Source organism: Melozone crissalis, unplaced genomic scaffold (genome assembly GCF_028551555.1).
Source record: "Melozone crissalis strain CALT ecotype California unplaced genomic scaffold, PUWL_Pcris_2 ptg000008l_1, whole genome shotgun sequence".
Classification (NCBI taxonomy): Eukaryota; Metazoa; Chordata; class Aves; order Passeriformes; family Passerellidae; genus Melozone; species Melozone crissalis.
In genome coordinates this window covers 6752808-6774935 of record NW_026535786.1, presented here as the reverse complement: position 1 = coordinate 6774935, position 22128 = coordinate 6752808, and the positions used below count along the sequence as shown (strand labels likewise).

The 22128-nt window shown below is 35.9% G+C and overlaps 1 protein-coding gene across 14 annotated transcripts in view; it reads left to right on the top strand.

Moving 5' to 3' along the window:
- The window catches only part of DLG2 (discs large MAGUK scaffold protein 2), a 983561-nt gene that overhangs the window by 738305 nt on the left and 223128 nt on the right, over positions 1 to 22128 (top strand). For all 14 annotated transcript variants that reach the window (XM_054269787.1, XM_054269774.1, XM_054269773.1 and 11 more), the window contains one exon: positions 18978 to 19046. In XM_054269787.1, coding sequence (XP_054125762.1) covers positions 18978 to 19046 — 69 coding nt within the window. The remainder of the gene's footprint in view (positions 1 to 18977; positions 19047 to 22128) is intronic.

The following is a 22128-nucleotide window of genomic DNA, read 5'->3' as shown; positions in this document are numbered from 1 at the left end:
GGGAGGCTCTTGTCATCTTTATTGAAATTCACACTGTACAGGAGTACTCATTGTCCCCTGTTCAATCCCACGTGTTCATTATGGGAATTATATCTCCCAAAACACATCTTGCCATATTTTGTGGTTCTGAAATGCCTGGTAACCTGAGAATGGAGCCTATCAAACAACCAGGAAAATAGCAGTGATATTATGAAACTGAGTCTTTAATTTGGCCCACATAAACACAACCGCCTTTCTTGAATTTTAAAAAATAGCTTCTACTGTTTAGTTCTCTTTGTTTGCCTGGCTTTTTGTTCGTTTGTTTGGTGGGGTTTTTTTGGTAGCAATTTCAAGTACTAATTACAAAATGGAAAAATAGTCTGGTTAGGTCAAATGCACATAAATACTCAAATATTTAAAACAAGAATCAGAGCAGATTTGTGCTTCTTATTTTAACACCTTCAGATCAGCTTCTGGACTAATCTGCATTTTACACAATCGAGCCACAGACAGCAAGCTTATATATAATGAAGTACTACTGTTAAAAAACATTGCTTAAAGACACTGGAGGGGAATAAGTACACGATTTTTGAACATAAAAATAGGCAAAGCAAGGTTCAGCTGATTCAGTGTCAATGAAAACAAACTAACCTTATAGTCACAAAATAACCCTATCTTTTGAAAATATAAGATACCTAGTTAAAATAATTCTTAGTGAAGTAGCTCCCTAGAATCATTGGGTGGCATTTAAAAAAGTGAATATTGTGGGTTTTAGTTTTGAAAAGTTATTTTAAAGGCATACTTACACACAAATTTAGGCATTCAGAGGCACAGAGCACATACCAACCCCTAAGCAATTTGAGATTAAACTGATCATCACTAGGGTTGGCTTGGACGCTGATTTTCATACTGATGGAATTGAAGCAACTTGTTGTTGATTTCAGTGAGAATCAGCTGTGTAAGTGCTATAGCCTTCACTCTTTGAACAACATCTTTAGCAATTCAAGCACTTCTTTAGCTCCTAGACCTCTCTGAAAATAAGCCTGGAGACCTTGACTCACTGGCAGGAGCACACATCACAATGGGTGGCAGGATGCAGCCCAGATGAATACAACTATGTGCAAATTATGCTTGACAGGGTTGGGCTGCTTCTGAAAACACCTTCAGATCTGCAGTATTTTATAGTTATAAGAGAAAATACAATCAGCATAAACCTGTGCTGATTAACTGTCTGCAACTTAAATGCAGTGTTCAACGTAGATTGTCCCTGCTTGTGAATCAGCCTCCTGAGGCCTTTAAATTATTTAAGGATCTTTTGGAAATGATAGAAGTTAATTGTGGATTTTCTTTATCACTTTCAATTAACAAATTAGAAAGTCTTAACGGGAACAGTTTCCTATAATTTCTCTTTAATCCTGGCTGAAGTGTTGTCTTCATGGAAATGATCCAGTCATATAACTGTTAGGGTTAATGAAAGAAAAATGATGCTGCCTTTCAATCTCAGCTCTCATGCTATTTTGTGTGAGTGAATCTCTGACCCTAATAAGCACAAGCATTCTTATAAACTCATTTAAGTGCTTTCATTTTTTCATGAGGAGTCTTCTATTTTGGACTCTATTAATTAAAATTGCTAGGAAGATGCAACTTTCAAAAACTCAGAGAGATGCTTGCAGGAGAATCTTAACCTGTGAAGCCATAAAACCTCTACAGTTCAAGTGTTTAATTATGTGAAGTTGCAGAAGCCTTTCAGGTTTAGATGCAGTGCTTCAGGTTAGAGCTGCTGGGCTTTATTTGCAGTTGTGCTGCTGACTGATTTTCTTCAGTTGAGCAAGTCACTTAATTCTATTTGCTTTGCTTTGTCAGTAAAATAATCCTCTCAGTTATATTAAGAATAATAACTAGTATCGTTAAACAGACTAGAATAAAAATTTCAAAAGAGAAAAATTAAGGTATTTGTTCTGCTCTGTCATTTGGGAAATGTTTCGTATTTTTTTAATATGGTTTGATACTCAGAGATAATGTGGTTTCTTGTGCTACAGATCTCCTTTTGTTCACAGTCTGCACCCATGAAAATTAAACTGTATATTCTTAGCTCATAAAATTGACAGAAATATTAATTCAATTCAGTTAAGTAGCAGTACTTTCTTTACTATGTCTTTACAGAAGAAAAAAAGACAGTTCTCAGTAAGAGAGCATCTTTAAATCACTAGTATTAAAATTTTCCTGCTGTTTTGATTACAAGCAGAGCTACAAAGAGACATCTGTGAACAAAGGAAAGATGTCTCCTTCCTTTCCATGCCTGTCAGCAAGTTCTGAGTCTCAGTCTCTAAGTCACAGAAAATGCTCCCAAAGTATCAAAAGTGTGGTATCCATGTGTTTTTTCTGGATTAATGGTGAAGACTGGAACCAGGAGACTAGACAAGTATCAGGCTATATTTAATGGTTTTATGCCCAAGGATTTTGGCCAGGGCATTCAGTCACCAGGCATGGGGAGATTGTGGTGGAGTGTGACCCTCCAAATTGGAGTTGTGCTTGACGTCTCAGCCTCAGAGGCTGCCATTCACCACTAAGACTGGCTACAGCACTTGCTGCCTAAACACAAGGCATGAGAATAATCCCATGAAAACCCAGCCAGTTCCTAATCCAGTTTACTCAACTTTCTTTTTTGAAATGGTCATTTCTGTGAGATATGTTATTGTTTTCAATGTATGTAACCAGCCTCTCAAACATCTCATTCTGCTCTCTGAAAATCACCTTGAAACAGCCCTTCCAAATTGACAGAGTACTAAAACTCCAAATACAATGTTCAAATTCTTGTGAGTGTGGGGAGAAATTCAAACCCATATATTGGTTCCCTTTCTGGTTCAAGTATATTCAGAATAAATGACAAAAATTTATCAGAAAGTGTCACTCTGCTAAGGAGTGTTGCAGTAACAAGCTACTGGAGCCATTCACTATTTCAAACTTTGTCCACAGTGACAATTATTACCTGACAACTGTCTAAAGGCCACTGTGAGAAATAGGTTTGGAGATTTCAGTTTCATTCCTGTGGACAAGTTTCCACATCATAAAAATCATCACTCCATCTGTCACAGTAATTGCTAGAGTCTTGGCTCATCAGAAAAACCAAGAATAAATTTAACCTGGAGAACAAATTACTTTTTTTACCCCATGAGAGAGTTCTTTGAGCTTAGAAATTAAATATTACTGTGGAGGCAGGGTAGATAAAGCTATGCAGTGGCTCCCTGTGCTGTGCCTGTTGGGAGAAGAATAGTTTCTAGGGTTGTAACTGCACAGAAAAGAGCAGGAAAGCTTTCTGCTCAGAGCAAAGAGCTGGAAACTGAGAAATTTGCCTGTGCCACTGATAGGTTGTATGACCTTGGAAAATGAAAACTTTTTCAGTTTTGTCCAATTGTGAAACGGGTGGCAAGTGTCTACAGACACCCCCAGCAGCCCTTGGGGTTGAAGGATATTTCCAGCAGGTGGAGATATGCAATAATTTATGCACACGGCATAGAAAAAGAGTGATCATTAGTATTGAACAGAGTGAAAGAAGGCATGGTGGAAACCGAGGGGGACCTCTCATTACAGCAAAGTGGTTTGTCAGGGAAATGTGAGAGAATTATAACAGTAATAATTATCCTTCCCTCAGCCCTGCACTAGTCTTGGTTTGCACTGCAGTTATCCCAGAAGAATATTGTAGTGCTGGCTCAGGAACCCAGATTGTTTTGTATTTACTTACCACCATTTATTTTCGTTGAAATCAGCTCTATATGTAGATATTTTCAAATATGTCCAGTTCCTTTCATTTTGTCAAGTCAAATAAGGTCTGACTTTACCCCAGGATATATCTATAAAAATGTTTGTGCAGAAATCAGGAGGAAGCAGTCTCTGAGCCTGTGCTAGGCCAATGATACTGCAAGCCTATTGGAAGACAATATTGTGGGAGGCTTTTGCAAAATTGAATGAGTTGTTTAAATTGGAACCTCCCCTCTTGTAGTTGGTGATTTCACTTTATATCTTCAGTCCAAAAAGTATAAAATGCTAATTAATGGAATAGCCAGAAACAGAAATATACTAACTTCAAGAAAACTCCAGTTGTGATGGGATCCACATCCTGAGTCTGTGCTAAAATTTCTACATGATTTTGTTTTCTTTTTCTATTTTTTCCCCACTGTCACAACATGCAAGTACCTTTATGTGTCTATAAGGATAATGATTATTTCCCATTATAAAGGGAAAATTGATTTTAGTAACCAAAGGTTGAAACACAGAGGTCACATTTTCTGCCATTTCTTTGTTTGTAAAAGGCCGTGCAACCATGATTAAGAGAAATGTGATGAAATCTATTGTTTATTTCTCATATTACTGCTGAAATAGTTATTGATCAGTACTTTTTACATTTCCTGTTTCAAAAAAGCATTTGTTGCTCTTTGAAAATATTGATTATATAACTGGAACTGTTTGCAAAGACTTCAGAGTGATACAAGTAATGAAAACCGTAGCACTCAAAACTTTAAGGTCTTAAAACTTTGTTTAAATTTTAGCTGGACTGAAAGTCTCAACATAACTTTGGGGAGTTGTAAGTTGTTCCCTGATTCAGTCTGACAATACAAATGCTACAAAGGAGTTTATCAAAATGAGGAAAACAGCAGAGAAGAAAACAAGAAATTGTGGAAATATAAACTCCACTTTACCTATATAGTACATTTATGTACATGTGCTACAGTTAGGAAGTTGTTTTTAAATGCCGTCTGAATAAATATCATCCTTATTTTAGGTTAAACTTGCATTCTGGTATGGAGAGGATTGCTGAACTTCTTTTCTTATTGATTTAAATCCATTTTGATGTGTTATAGAACTGACTGTCATAAAATAAAAGATGGGCTTTCAGATAATCACACGAGTTAAAATCCAAATGACTTCTAGTAAGACCCAGATTTGGAAGTACCTAAATTACATTTTTAAAGTGAAATTTGAACCAGTATAATACAGGCCAAAGATCTATAGGCAAGAATCTCCATTTAATTTCCATGGTTTGGCATGCAATTGCTTTGCGAACCACGACAATTTTGTTCAGTATCTCAGTTTAGCTATTGAATTTTCCTTCTCTTCACCTTTCAAACAGAAAGGAGCCTGAGCATATACTTGCTAGAGCCCTTTACCACCTCCCTGTAACTTGCTAATTAAAGCTATTTCACTCCAGTTCATTCATCTCAGTATTTTCTCGCTTTCCTGTTTGGTGTGAGAAACAGTAACTCAGTCCTTTTCAAAGAATATTTTAAAGCTATCACAGTGGGTTTTGGGTGGTTAGAGGTGCTATGCTTTTGACCACCAAAATTATCTTGTGATTACTTGAAAATTATTTGGTTTTTTTTTTTTTTTTTGCTTTTTTAAAATTTTGTTGTCTTCTAATGATATAACCTAAAGTGAGATCTAAATATGACTTCAAATCTTAAAAATTCCTGTTGTAGATTCCATTTCAGCTCAGAATATGCATTCAGAGTTCGAAGGATAATTTATGTTATCCCAGCACAGTAGGATTCTGACTATTTTCAGTCAGTTTCTCTTCCAACTCCTTAGCTTCTTAGACAAATTCACACCATAATTTTTTCATGTTAGTTCAAAATTCTGAAAGAGTGTGTGTGTAGAAAATGACAAAGTCGTGCTATTCAGAAGGACAGAAATGTTTAAAGAACATTGGTTCATTACTGGGGCTGTTCAGATACCTACTGTGCAACTCTGAGGTTGTAGAACTCACCTACCACTACTTTCTCCATATTTGCATCCAAAATTTTGCCCAAATGTAGTTTTAAGAAACCAACACAAGAAATGAAAGCTATTCTGAGTTTATTGATTTTTAATGTCTCCAAAAGAGGGGGTCCTTTTCTTACTAATGACTGTGGAGGACCTTGAGACCTGAACCAAAATTTGAAAATACTGAAACCTTGTTTTGAAACTGAAAAAGAGAAGAAGGGAGATTCAGAGTTAACATTTTTGACAGTGTAAGTTGTACATTTACTGTACTTCAATATAGTTTCTTAGGAGTATTAATTTGAGAAGTAATAAGGGGTGGGCAGGGGGCAGGGAACAGAGGAACGGGAAGGAGAGAGATGGATACTTATTTATTACACACAAGTCTAGGGGAAATGTGAAATCCTGAGCTTGAGTTTTGGTAGGAAACACTGAAAAGGCCAGGAAAGAAACTGCCCTTGATAAACCATATGCACACATGCAGAGATATTCAGTGCCAATTTGCAATAGTAGGACACATTGACATGGGAGTTCACCATAAGCCAGAGTGATTATAAGCTGCTGTATCACTATGAAGTCATTGGGAAGAGGCTTTCTTTTTGTTCTGCCAAGAAAAAAAAAGAAAAAAAATGTGCATTAGGTATGCAGAAAGAGTTGCAAGCTCTAAACATCCTTGAATTTTGTAAAGGTCTGCTTATGCAACTGGCCTTTCTGGGTTGAACCTAAATTTAGCCAAGTTGTCATTGTAAATTTGTATGTAGAATTTGCTGATGTTTTGGGATTTAAAAGAATTAATTCTTTAAAAGGTGTTTATTTCCTTTTTAAAGAGCAGCACCAGAAGCAACTACTTTATCTGATTTTTTAAATAATGCTTATAGTGTATAAAACTACTACTGTTACTGCAGAAAAAGCAAGGTCAGTGAAAGTGACAAGATATTAAAATACAGTTTTTAGCTGACAAAGGGAAGAGGAACTTTTAGTTTGACTTTCAAAATTAAAATTTCAGTATTGTTAAGGAAATACAGGAAGAGAAACTTTACAGTCCCCAGGGAGATGCAAGGACAATGTCTTTTTCCAGAGTATTTCCATATTCCATGTAGAAAATGCATAATTTCACAGATAATTGGAGTTGTTTGCTTTATCTTTTGAGGATCATCATAATTCTTGCTTTCATTATGTTGAAATCACTACACTTATGAAGTGGGAAGAAGGGAAAAGAATACAACTCCAGCAGCTGAGTTCTAAATAGCAATGACTGTATCTGCAATCAGGCAGTGAAGCCATCATAGGGTAGAATGAAAGCACGCTGGGATGTGCACCTGAGCTGCACTGAAGCCCACATGGGTGGGGTACACAGCAGGGAAGCCAAATACCTCTTGCTTCTGCTCCCTGGCAGTGCAGTGCCCTGTGCAGCCCAGTGCAGCACAAGGCCCCCAGCTGGTTCCAGCCCAGGAGGGTTAGCTGATGGAGCAGAGTAACCTGCTGCCAGTGAATGCCCACACTGATTAATGGCTGACTTGGGCATAGTCAGCAACGTGTAGGCAGCTCAGCTACTGATCTGATGAAGGCTGCATAAACTATAATCAGAGCCCTGAGCCTGTTCGAGGTACAGTGACTAAGAGTTGCAGGTAGGAGGACTTGAGTAGTATCTGTGGTAAGAGCAGGGCTGCGTTGGAAACAGATGTCATACAGGTTTGGTTAGGATACAAATTCACCTAATGCTGTCAATGCACCATGCATAAGAGAGTTCAATTTTGACATTTCAGATTCAGCACTATGAGTGAAGGTTGTTCATTTTTCCAGTCAAACCTTTACACTCATTTCATTTATTATCCTTCAGTCAAAGTGTATAAGAATTCTTGTGTTACAAAGATGTCTGAAGTAGGGGATGAATTCATGAGTGTCTTTTAAGTCATAGATGCTGCCTAGAATACTGAGCCTCAAATGAAACTTCTCCTGGTTGGTATGTCCACAGGATTTTGAAAGGGAAATATGGAAAGACAGGAACTTTACTCATGATGGAAATTTGAGTCCATTTTTCCTAATGGATTTTGCCTGGTTTCCCAGGTACTTCTTGTAATCATCACTCAACAATTAGCATTTACATTGTTATGCCATGGATTACAGGAACAGGTCTTTCAGCTAGGGTACTCAGATTGTTCTTTGGAACAAAATATCAAAGATTCAAACTTTTCTGACAATGATAACAATACAGGAATCAGGTTCAACTGATTATTTTTCCTTACTTTTCCTTGTTTTTCCTTGTACAATACCTTAGTGATTTGAATTAATTGGAAGACTAGAGTTTTATGTTTTGACAGAAGTGGGATTAGGCAGCAGGTGTCTGCAAAGGAAGATCATTACAATACCAAAACCAAATGATATCTCAGCAAACACAGGAGAATTACATGACTGTGTTAGAGTTAAACCAAGAATAACATGGCAGCACAATTCTGTAAGCAGTTTTCATGTTGAGGCTGGGTGCCACACCACATGTCATCATTTTTTGTAGCATCACAACAGCTATTTCTCAAGAATACTTCATTTGTTTAAATGTACTACTGTGAATCCTTCTTAAATAATAGCATCACATGGCAAATGATTGGAATGTTAAAATTAAGCAGCATGGACTGTTGTTTATCAGTAAACTTTAAACACAATGCTGCAATTTAAAGTTGTTGTTCTAAGTAATCACTACTATAATAAGAAGGGGAATTTTTATAAAACTAAATATGCTCTTCACTAAAATAGAATATGCTGTGATATTTTCACACTGGGTTTCTTTAATTTCTTTCATGTTTAAATTTTCCAGTTCTACTATTCTTGCATTACCACTTTAAAATGAAAGAAATCATTTTAATTCGTTTCAATTTACAGAAATGCAACATTGATGCAGCTTGGAAAATCATAATATTTCTTCAGCTTTCACACAGCTTTCATCTTGTCTACCTTAATATTATTCCAATCACTGTGAGAGTCTGGATATGTCATGTATCTTTGTTTTCTTAGAGACAAGGAGATGGCAAATGGGGAAACTAACGGCTTTACTAAGATCCTAACAGAAATCTCTGTGAGGCTAGGAAGTTTCAGACTGACTTGCCAAAAGGAACAACAAACAGAGAATACAAATCAAGAGTACGATGTGCAACGTTAAATTTTAGTAGTGTACATATGAATGTAAATCAGTGTAATTCTCTTTTTGAAAAACTGACAGATCTTCATTTGAGTTATAAAATCAATCAGTGCAAAAAGGTGAAAGCTACCATTTGACTTGGGAATGTTGATTCCTAGAGTGATTAACCAATATCCAGGAATTTGGTAGTATTGTAAAGACCCTTTATATTGCTAACAAGAAAAGCAAAATGAATTAAAAGAGGTCTTTATACATTTATTTAAAATTACATTAGGATTTCATCACTTCAGGCTTAGACCAGTCTTTATATAGAGAATAAGATGGAGTGTGATGTGAGAAAAATTACATTGGACTTTCTTTTTTAAAATGCTGACAGTTTTACCTCTGTTCTCAATTGGGGATGTGCATATCGTAACATTTACTGTAAGAAACTGGCCTGGGTTGCCATCAGTGAAATACATAAATTGAAATAATTACTCTTTTCCAAAATTAATTGACACATTCTGCTTCCACATGTATAGTTGGGACTGATGGGAAGCAATCTCTGGTTTGTATATAAAAGGATTCTGCAGCTACATTGTTATGATAGGTTTAATAATAAAATACAAACTTAGGTGCTTCAAAGGTGTAGAATGTATCTAGGCCTGTCTTTGACCCAGAAGAATAAAACAGGAATTAAACTGTTCCACTTAACTTGGGTACAGAAATTTTCATTTTTGTATCTGGGGTCATGAGTAACAGAACCTTCACTGGGTTTCTTGGTGTGCATTTATCAAAATGTATTTGGAGAATTCCACTGGGTAAAAAATATGATTATTTGAACAGGCATTTTCTATAATAGTAGAATTCCCTGGTATGTTGGAAGAGAGGTGTAACTTGAAATAAAGTAGTGTTATCAAAGGAATTGTGAACACAAGAACCTATTGCCATGGAATTTCTTGTCAATTTTGTGAATCCAAGATTTCAAAATATGGATGACTCTCCAGTGCATGGGCTTATCCTCCATAAATTTTTTTCTATCATCTAAATAATCCATATTTCATATGTGAAGTTTTCATTGATTTCAGGTACTCATAGGTTTACAGCAGAACTGCTTTCTCTTGAAAAATAACACATGGAGAGCTGAAGCAAAGTGCTGCAATGATAGCTCAGTTCATGTGCCTAGGATAAATATGGATACAAGATGCTCATGTTCCAAAATAGCTTCATCGTGGCTATTTCTTTTTACAGTGCTAAAAAACAATGGAATTCTGATTTAGGAGTTAAGGTTAGATGACTTGTTGGTATAAATCCAACTGTGACCATTTGTATTAATTGATTTGTGTTTCCTTGTGCATCCCTGTCTGTTACTCAGATGTTTTCTCTTAAGCAGCAGTATTTCAAATTTCAGTGGAGCCAGTGCAACTGGTTCTGGCCAAAACGTGCAAACCAGTACATGCAGAGGGAAATAATTAGTTGGTAGCAGCAAAGACTTACTTCTAGATGAAACTCTGTTTAAGAAATGAAACATGAACGTAGAAGAAACATGGCAGTGTCTTTATGCTAAAGTAACCTTGATATAACCCAAAAGCCCTAGGTTTGCTGGCTCACTGATGAGATTGTATTATAACAAATGATCCCTAACCTATAAGAAATACTTGTAAAGTTTAGCAAAGGGAACTTAGGCTTTTGTTCAGGACTTGGACTATTTTATCTTAGTGATGTTAAATTAGTCACCAGAAGGATCGCAAATTGACTGTCTATCAGCTCAGTCACGTATACGTGCCTGCTAATTTTGGAAACCTTTTAAAACCATTTTCCAATGTCTTACTCAAATGATTTATCTATTTAGTTTTTAGCTAAACAATTCACCTTAATGACTACCACAGGTGTAGAGTTAAATTCTTCATAAATTCCTTTCACAATTCCCTCCTAATTAGCTAAATATCTCTTCGAAGATTGAATTTAATAACCATCTTTAAATAAATGGCAGTTTATATGTCAGTTTATGAATATATTGATTGACATAATGGAACATATAAATAAATAAATATAGCACCATTCATATATATATATAAATTATAAATTCATATATGTTATAAATTCATATATAAATAAATAATATAGCATCATTCATCTAATCCAGTCTAGGGCCTATAATCAAAGCCAGGCAAAGTTAATTACTAATGTGGTTAGGTAATATTACAGCCATCTTCTCTGGGAGATGCTTATGCCTCATGCTTCTGTTGGGAGTAACCCCAGAATTAGAAAAATTAGTACAGTTTTAATTTTTTTTCATGTCTAGTTCTAGTGTATGGTTCATTGTTAGACCCCATGGTAGAAGGCACTCAATGATTCCCATGAAATGCTAAGTTCAACTTCTATTGATTAAAAAGATTCAAAAGTCATGCTTCATATAGATTAGATTAGAAGCAGAAGAGCTTAAACTGTTAATTGCTTCACTATTCACCTTTCATTTTGACAATACAGCCTTTATACTTCTGCATTGTCAAATTGCCATTCCCTGCTGTTTGTCCTTATCCTGTTGGAATGTTGTTTATGTGCATTGTGTTATTTCTGCATTTGCTTTTTTTTTCTTTGTGTATTTCTGTAGGATTGTTGGGTTTGTGCTTGGTATAGCTGCACATGCACACTTGCATGCTGGGCTGCTTTGAATGACAGAGGAAGAGAGACTAAATAGCTGCTTATGTAGGATTGCATTCTCCTCATCTCTGCTCTGTTTAAAAAAATGCGTATTCAACCCATATTCCTAGCTTGCACAGAGATAATGTGTATCCAGATAGAAGGGATAGCATTATCAGAAGGTATCACACAGGTGCAGTAAACACAGTATCAGGACAAACTGCAATATGGAATGTGTTTTTCTGCTAAATTTTAAATTGTAAGTTGATACTCTTTCTGTTGTGGTAGTCCTGTTTGTTTTAATGAGACACATCTGCGGAAGCTGAGTGTACTCCTTCTCTGTAATTCACTGCAATGCACACATGAAGGTTATTAAGCACAGATAACATTAGCTTGGTCTTATACAATATTAAACTTAAGTTTCTGTAGCATTTTTTTATTATATAATGATACAGAATCTCATAACATATAGAAATGTTTAATAATGGCCTGGTATGGTTTCCCCTCAGACAGTATTTAATTGCTGTTTTAAATCACTTTAATTTCCATATAATTTATCTTAAATTAGTAAAATTTAGTGCAATGACTCCAGCATAAGAAGAATTTTATGTGCTTGTTTTTCATTGGATGGAGAGGGATAGAAACTTTGCAGATTTGTTTAGTGGGTAGATGTAATTTTAAATCTGTCATTAGGCTTATTTATCTGTGATTTCCCTACCCTTTAAAAAACAAGCGATGTAGTACAAAAGTCCCGTGTTTTTCATGTGTCATCTTAAGTGTAAAAAAGGTTCATTTTTGTTAAGGACAAAATTGCTCTGACAGAGCACTATACTCCCTTTTTTGAATCCTGGATTGGAATTGAGAGTCTATGATTCTTGAAGGGAGCTCTCAATGGTCTTTTAAGCGGAATTCCTAACTTTGGATGAACTTCTGTGGACTGTGGTAGAAAAGTACATGAAAATGTGAGTTTTTCCAGATTTTTCAAGTATCTGCTTAACCATTTGTTTTCTTATATTCTTATTGAGTAAATGTCTCCCACAAAATTTCATTTTGACAAAAATGGATTTCTTTCAGTTTTGTTGACAGTAATTAAACAAGTAATCTAAAAATTCTGGTCTTAACACTTTCTGAGACTCAAGGCTAGCTGCCTGTTAGCATTTTTGGGAATAATTTATTAGTTTACAATATTTCGACATTTATTATGTTTTCACAGACTATAGAATGGAGCTTTTCCTTTAGACAATAGAATTAGTTTTCTTACTGGAAAACTTACCCTATGATTTCTTTCTTCCTCTTCTGCCTTCCCCCCACAATGATACTGTGTAATACATGTCTGATGTGCCATTTGGTATTTTTGGATTGCAAATCTTATATGATTCTTCCTATTATGTCTATATGAATTTTCCTAAACATGCTGAGCTTGATTTCCATCAAAGTTTTGCCAAAGTTCCTTAAATGTGGACCCATTTTTCAAGTCCTTCCTAATGCCTTTTGACATTTGCTTAAACTGCAGAGGAAGTTTGGTGCACACACTTTAGTTCTTACTTGCCTGGAGATCTAATAAGGTTTGAGTGTAGTAATGTGTTTCATTATAAAGCAATGCACAGCTCTAGAAATCCATTAGAAGTGGAGTTTATGGTGAGTGCTGGGTGTTGCAGCTGCCACAGAGCAGCTGCTGATGGGAACTGTGCTACATACTCCCTGTGAAAGAATATATGTATGTGTGAATTCTTGCTTTCTAGGGAGAGATCAATCACCATCACGGGCAAAGCAGGCTCAACGCAGTGAAAGTAATTCAATTAAATCAGAGTAGGGTAGTGAGAAACAAAACCAAACCTTAAAACATCTTCCCCCAACTTTTCTCTTCCTTCTGGACTCAGCTTCACTCCTGGTTTCTGTACCTGCTTTCCCTGAGCAGTATGGGGTGACAGTGAGTGGGGGTTGTGTGAGTTCATTACAACTTGTGTCTGCAGCTTTGAAAGCCCTAGTGCTGGGGAGAACCAGGAGTGATAGTAACCGGAAATGAGCTACAACATTTGAGTGAATGGCAAAAATCATTAGTGATCTGGGAGTGCATAAGCATCATGCCAAAGAGTAGGAAGGAGGGTGACAGATGAGGAACTGACTCCATGAGGAGCTGCAAACTGTGTTGGGTGTGGTACCAGGAGCTGTAGGTAATTGGGAGGCCATGTGGACGGAGTGCCTCAGCGAGTTTCCTGCAGGTTCTGAACAAATGTTCCCTGTTTAAATTCATGAAAATAGCACTATCTCCTCTTCCACAGCTGTAATTAGAGACAAAATCAGATGTTATGTTCATGGATCATTTCCATCCAATACTGCTTAAGTAACTCAGAGTGTTGGATTTTTGTTCTTCTGCTGTTATCCCTTTTTTCTCCTATGTTTTTTCACTTCTAAGTATTTTGCCATGTAAAGCTCAGTCCTCAGCTGGTATAATTTTCAAACTAACTTCATCAGGGAGGACTTCAGCTCCCAGGAGGAGCTTTATAATTCCTCATAATCATAACAGTATCATAAATAATAATGACGGGAAGAATAACAACAGTAGTAGTATTACTGAGGCTGATAGGAAGACTTAAGCTTACTTTTTTAACAGTAATAGAATATCTTGGAATTCTGTGGAGAATTAGGCACCCCATTTCTAAAAACCCAAAAGTTTGTCCAAAATATGAAGATATGAACAAGGAACACAATCACTTAAGATTGGATTAGGTTTTCTCTGACAGTTTTCATTCACTATCCCTAATTTACTCAATGCTGAGTTCTTCACAATACTTTAAGTCTGTGTTTACTCTACATGTGGGACTCTTTGAAAATATGTCCTCTCCACTCTACTCCTTTAAACAGCATTTCTAATTACTTTCAGTTCCCCCCACATCATTCTAAACCAGTTCTGCTGTTTTAAATACTCTTAAATAATCTTGTATCTCAAGCTGAAAGAACAAATCCTCTCAAAAAAAAGTAAGATTTTTATATTTTAAAGGTAATCATTATCTCCTGCAATTACCTCAGCCATAAGGAAGTAGATTTGAAGTCAGTGGATGCTTCACCACTTTGAAGATCAGGTACCTGACTTGGGCACACCACTTACAAAGGTGGATAATTAGCTCTGTTCCAGGAGCTGAAGCATTCCTCTGAGTCACAGCTCCACCTTGCATTCTTCCTTATTGCTAAATGATGCTAGTTTAGGGCTGCAGTAACTCACATACTCAAGTCACAGAATGTGGCTAACCACTTATTTGTGAGCACTGTTTAGGGAAGGGAGGTAGGCAGGGAGGGAGGAATGAGTTAGCAACCTTTTTTACTTTAGTTGTGCAAGTGAAGTAACCTCAGAGAACCTGAACGGGGATGTGGTGTGGGCTTATTCTACATATTTGTAGGCAGAGTGACAGCCTAATCCTTCATTTTGTTCCTTTTCTGTTTTCCAATGAGTAGCTATTTGGCCTAGCAATGCTATTTGTACAATAGATGTACAGATGCCATTTTAAAAATTGAGTTATGTTGCTAAAATCCTCGCTGCATGTGCCTGTGCATGAAAACAGCTCTACATCTCATGTCTGGCTTTGTTACCTGAGGGTGATCTGGACGTAGCAGGGTTGAATGTCCTATTCCCTGAAGTTTCCTATTGCCTCTGATGGGAGACTGGTTAGTTTGACACTTCTAATATGGGTCAGTAACTGTCAGTACTGGATATCATCAAACCGTTTGGAGCTGAGATTAAATTAATGCCAAAAAAAAGCAATCTCTGGTCTTCTAATTAATCCCACGGGAGTGCAAAAACTCATTTAAGTTAGGAGTTTAGCTGTTGGCAGCATCAGGAAAAGCTGGTTTCACTTCACTGAGCTGAATTAAAACTCCACATTAATGGAATTAAAGCATGTTGCCTTCCTAAACTCTTACATCCATCAAATCAAAAGCTTAGAAGCTTTATAAACAGCTGCAGTGCTACCTTCAATCCTTGACATAAGAAACTACATGCTGAGAATACATCATAAAAACAAACAGTCTTAGCATTCCCTTCACTGATCTCCAGTGGAATTTTTTAATATTGCATTTATCACACTTTTTTTTGTTTTAGTATTGTGAATGACAAAGAATAACTCAGGGCTCTAGTTTTGGGTTTGGTTTTGTTGTTTGTTTTGGATTTCTTTTTTTCTGGCAGAGAACATATTGATAGACAAATGGAGTTTGTATATTTTTCTTCTGTGTGGCAGTTTCAGAATTGGGAGCTGAAGAATGGCTGCTCCAGAGCCATTATTCAGAGTAGTCTCTACCCAGCCTGTGCCATGGCTGCTTTGCTGCATCGTTATGAGAAGTTGCAGGTCAATTGATTTAGGAAGCAAATAACTTCAATGCTGTCAGTTTTGACTTGTCAAAATAAAGATACATGAAAACAAAAGAGTTCCTAAATCAGGGTTGTAGCAAGTAGAGGACAGCTGTTCTTTGTTGATAGAGGTTGAAGGTTGAGAGAGGAAAGCTAATGATTTTTCAAGTGCTCTCTTTGTAAAGACAATGTGTCTAGGTTTTATCTAAACAAAAGAGAAGAGGAAAGATTTTAGATTGTAACAACTTTATTTCTTCTACTGTCAATGCAATAGGCGGGCTTTGGAATTAACTGATTTGAGCATCATGCAGCCTGATCCCTTAATGGTGGTTTATCCATATTTTTGCATTAGAGAAGTTTAAAACACAATAAATATTTCCCTAACGTGATTGTTTCATCTCAAATAGGTGTTTCACTGGTGTATTGTGTATCAGTGAAAGTGTCATTTGGGAAGGGAAGGCGGTGGTTCATCTGACCCCTGTGGGGAAAAAAGGGTTTATGATGCTGCCTCCAGTTTCAGCATCACCCACACAGCAAAAGTGCCTTCAGAGCTTTCTTGGCCCAGAACAGAATTAAAGCTGAGCAGACTGGCTACTCACCTTTTTGTTTATTTAATATATACTGATATGATTATTTGCATAATAAACATTTTAAAAAATACGTGAACACCAGGCTGCTCTATTTTTATTACTTAATGAAGCCATTAAATGGTTCACCTTGCCTCAGAAATGAGTTTAAAACAAAAAGCAATTTAAACCCATTAAAAAGAGAGGTTGGATTCTTTGCTCCCAGTTTTGCACCTTATTATTAATTTACAATCTCATTCTTTGTTCCTTCGCTCTTATGAATTGTCTTATAAGAACAGTATATCCCCCTTGCCTCAATGAACTAAATTAAAATGTATTTAAGTTAAAATTGGTCTTTTACAGGATGTAAAATTCTTTTCTTCAGGGAAAATCCATCTTGTGTGGCTATAGTACTGGGCTGTATATTGAAATATTGTTACTTTATGTTATTAAAACTAGTAGGAGGTTCATTCTGTATAATTTTAGAGAAATAGTAGCATTTTTATAAGTCTCAATGTCAAACTCTGAACATTTTGATCTGTCAGTTTAAAACTGTGCTGCTTACATATCTCAATAGGGGTATGTTTAGGCATTCATCACAGAAAGTGTTGGTAGCAGAAAGCTTTATTTCTTCTGTGCTGCAAAAGACATGGCAACTGCACAAGTGTATTAACCATGTGATAAAATCAGCATCTTTCTGCCGGTTCCATCAGTTTGATAGAATTCACCAGGAGACTTTCTTTGAAATAAGTCAGGAATCAAATCAGACTATTATTCTGTCTTCAATAGCAACTTGTGTCAAGCAATGATTAAATTGCACTTTAGACTTTAAGGTGTCATTATATTCACAATGATACCTTAGAAGGCACAAGTTTCTATCAAGCATCAAACTTGATTTTTATAATTATTTAAAATAAAATGAGTTTTCTTATCACCAGTTCTGAACTATTTTCATGAAAGAAGGTGAGGGCTTATTTGAATACTGTGTCATAAATCCCTAGGAATGGAAAAGTTTCTAATATTGCAGATAGATGAGCCCCTCACTTGGCAGCAGTGGGGTGTAAAGTTCCTTGTACATGCAAACCAAATGTGAAATTTTTACCAATATTCATATAATATTCTGCAGTGTTTGTCCCACTCAGCTGTTTTGTTCGTACCATGATCCCACAAACTTATAATTCCTAAGTTTGCTATAAAACAGATAAGAAGCTCTGCAGCTCTTCTTACAAGGGGAATATACTTTTCCACAAACCTTCTGAAACCTTCTCAATAGGGATGAATACTTTACCAAGATAAAACAAGAGCACATTTGTCACAAGGGAAGATACCAGGAAGCAGCAGGACTTGTTTGTCCAGTGACAGGCAGCACAACTCCATGGGCTGCAAAAAAAAAAAAACAAAACAAAAAGGATCTTTTCTATCAGACAGCATTGACTATGTTACAGGATGAAATTCATGTAAAAGAGATGTGTTGCTCACTAATGTCAAATGAAGTGCTTTTATTGAAAATAAGATGTGTTGCTTCTGAACAAGCAGCTTGAGATATATGCAAAGCTTCAAAGCAAGACAAAGTCTTCAGTTATTAGAATTAGTGATATAAAACTGACATAAAGATTTCTTTTTATTGTGTACTTTGCATTATTAATACTGGGCCTCACTATCTGCTGTAGTCATTTAAACTAATCAGAAAATACACCCAGATGCTTCTACTTTTTAATACCTTATTTAAGCAGGATGTCTTGAGTAAGGAGTACAATTTATTGTCAAAAAACTGCCTTTGACTGATGCTCTGTTTTATCCATTTGTATTTACAATACTATTCTACCATAGTATTGTAAATACTGAAATTAGTATAATACTGAAATTAGCACATACTGTGTATTTTTGAAAGAATAATTGTTAGTCAGGTTTCTTAGTCATGTCAGTATAACATATGGGAAGCCCTTAGACCTCAAAAATCAGAATCAATCAAAAAGGTTTTTTTCAGAAAGTCTGTGGTTTGCTATAGAAAAAAATACCATGTTTTTTCCCAAATGTTGTGTCCCAGATTAATAAAAATCCATGTGGAAAGACTCAGGCTGCTTAAAATCTGATAGAGCTAGTGCTCAAGTTACATCAAGGTGCAACTCTAAGGAATTCATGTCCTCTTTTACTGAGAAACACTGAGTATTAGATTGATTACATTATCATTTACTGTTTTACCTTTTGTTCTAAAATTAAATTTGCATTGAATGTTTAGTATATTTAGTGGAATAATTAGCATTTAATTTATTTTAAATTACTAAACTCTGTGTGTGAATCTATATGTATTTAAAAAATGAGTAGAAAAGATAAGGGGGAGTTATCTTCATTTTCTGCTCTTAATGAGAAATGAAAGCTGAATTTAAACAAGAGAAATGGTACAATTAAGCCCTTTTTGAACAGATGAGCACCACTGAGGTCAAAATGCTTTAGACACATGTAAAGTAATCTGATTGTTGTATTTATTTTGGCATTAGCTAAACTGCTAGAGACAATAAGAGCAAGAGCAACTTCTATTTCTTTAACAAATGCTTTTCTTTATTCTTCCTTGGCTGTCCAGTCATTCCCAGCACAGCACTGCAACGCGTCCCCCCACAGTGAGCTTGCAGCGGACCATTTCTGTGGAAGGGTAAGATGATTCTCTGTTGAAGCTGCTGTAGAGGTGTCAGGTACCCCTGAGCTACCCACACACACAGGGCTCCTCATTAGATGCGGTGTTTAAGTCTGTGAGATGAAGCAATGAAGTTTCAAATTAGTGCTGATCCTTTCTTGGTACTTACACTGGAAGGTTTGGTTTTCCTGGAGATGAGAGTATCTGTCATGGAGATATATTGGATACATTTCTTCAATTCATCTCACTTGACTAGTGTTAATATTTACTTGTGTTAGCTGTAAAATCTTCCCACTTATCATGGAAAAGCCCAGTGAAGTCTTACTCTGTTTTCTTAATGTATGCATGAGTTCTCTTTGAAAAATCAGTGTTCAAAACGAAGGATGACGAAGTACTGATAGAAAATATTAGCCCTGTGCTGGTGAATATCCGAGTACATGAGTGTGTTAACTGTAGAACACAGCTCTGGGTGCACAGCACCTTCAATTTTAACTGAGACAGTGGTGTAAAATGCAAATAATGCACAACTACAGATAATATTCTTGCATCTTGAGAGTATTAGAAAGGCTTATATTTAACACAAGAACACAGATTTTGTTTGCACTGACTGGCATAGTCTTAAAAATGTCAATTATTTTTTTAATTCCCTCCCATAGAGATGTGGAACTGTACGCATGGATAATAACCTATCATTGACTGCTGTCAGTTCATATTTCAAAGCTTTTCTTTCTTGTGAAAAAAGTGAGACTATAAAGTTTCCACAGAGGAAAGATGTCGTCTTGTTGTCTTTTAGTTTCTGTTACAATTTCTGTGGCGCAGTCAGAAAATAAATTGGTCATTGTGTAAAATAATCCTGTCCTAAGTGAAGTCTGAAGTAGTTTTCTCAAAAGTCCAAATTTTTAATTTCTTACCTAGATCTATGATTTCAAAATATGATTATTTAAAATATGTAAAACAGCTATGGTAATTATTCATTGAAATTTAGATTGAATAATGGAATTATGCAGGAAAAGTGCATGTGGCTCAAGGGCTATCATCTGGAAGATAGTTCTGTAAATAAAGCCTTAATTGTCATCCAGCCATAATGCTCAAAACAGGACCAATTTTAAGGTAGATCAGGTTGCTCAGGGTCTTGTCCAGTGAAGCTGTGACTATCAAAAACCTGGAGATTGCTCAGGTCCTGGACTAGCAGTCTCAGTGCTTAAATACCCTCCTTTTAGATTTCTTTATCTCTCTAATCCAAAGAGAGAGTCATAATAAATTCCCCTGACTCTTCTTCAAATCATCTCATGAATAAATTGATGTTTGAAATAAAACTGAGCTTCAAGAAAATTTGGATAGTAAAAAAGGAGGGGGAGAAAAAATAATTTGCTCAGTTGAGATTTAACGAAGGAAATTCCATTATGATGTCTCTGGCTTGGTCTATTGGACCAATTCAGGAATCATCCTGTAGCTTTAAACTTCTACTTAAATATGGAAATCAGTCTTTTTAAATTAATTTCTAGATAAATTGCAGAATCTGTACTGGCCACACAGACAACTTGCATATATTGTGTGTGAATCATTACAGAACAGAAAATCTGCAATTGATGCCACAGGTCTCCTGTTGCTCAGGAGGTAGCAGAACATCAGCTTGTAATTAATACCAATCAACTTACACTGCATCATATTTCATTTCACATAGGAAAGTGGGACTGTTAGCCTATTCCACTGCTGAGCAGAAATGAGTAATCAGCTCAGCCCTAAATATTTCATTATGTTGAAGCTCAATTTATTCTAATGTTTTTGTGGAGTCCATGCTGCTATGTTTATAGCTAATAGAATTTGAGGTCAAAACAAAGTTATTTTTCTCTTTTAGGAACTGTGTTCCTATCAGAAGGATCCTGTATTTAGGAGAATCACTAAATTGGTTTTGGGATGCACTTTTTAAACAGCTGCTTTACCTGCAAGGCATCCCTGGCACACGCTGACATTTGTACCCTGCATGCTGGCTCTCTCTGACTGACTGTGGAGTCACTGAAGTGATATAATTATTGGGTCCTATGAATGAAAAATTAAATCTAGGAGGGTTAAAGAAATACAGAGAGAATTGCATTTGCTGGCATTTAGTCCTTGCCACCCTGTTGAAATATATTATAATAGAGCTGGCCAGAATAGATTTTTAAAGAATTTGAATAGCTTTTTTCAACGAGGTGATAGATGAACACATAAAACCATTTAATTTTTTAGTAGAGAGGGCTTTTGTGGACTTTGTGTCCAGCAACAACATGAATGACCAGGTGGGAAAAATAAAGACATCTTTAAAGATTTTTTCCCAATATATTCAAGCCATATATTCTTCACAGTGCAATAACTGTACATGAGGTGTACAGATTTATTCTGTATATAGAGGCATGAACTTCAGAGGTGTTGGAGGTCTTCATTAGCAACTTCCCTAATGTTTTATTTTCATGGTTTAAAAACCAAGAAAACTCTAATGTTTTAATTTGAAAATATTGTTATTTTGAGTTTTTTGAAGTGATTTTAATGAAGAATTTTAGCTGTGACTATCCAAAATATTGGTTGAAAATAGCCCTTGTGTTTTTTGAAATCCTGCCATACTCGCAAACAAAGCTTTAATGTTAGTGATGTTTGACAGCTATTCTCTCTGCTTTTGGCATCCACACTAAATTGAATTTTGTATGCTACCAGCCAACTCTTCGAAACTGGGATTTCAACTTATTTGATCAAGTCTTTTTGACTTCACAATGTGTCTGAGAATCTGAAATACATTTAAAAATATTTATACATAAATAAACAGCACTTGAACCATGACTAAGGATAAGAATTTTTATTTTGAACAGGACAGATATTACAGAATGGTTTTAGTTTCAGAAGTGTCTTCTATAAAGTAATTTGAGATGCTTGCTCCTAGCGGCCTGTGTATTGATATTTCCAGACATGGCTTAGAGGCACTGCTATTTTTAGGTATTCTCTGAGCATTTGAATACTTCCTGTCTCTTGGTAATGCAATTCTGTTGCCTCTCACCAATTCCATCTCATCTAGCTTTGTTTACAAACTGTAAAGCTGGAGCATTCATGGTGAATAGAGCTATTGAAT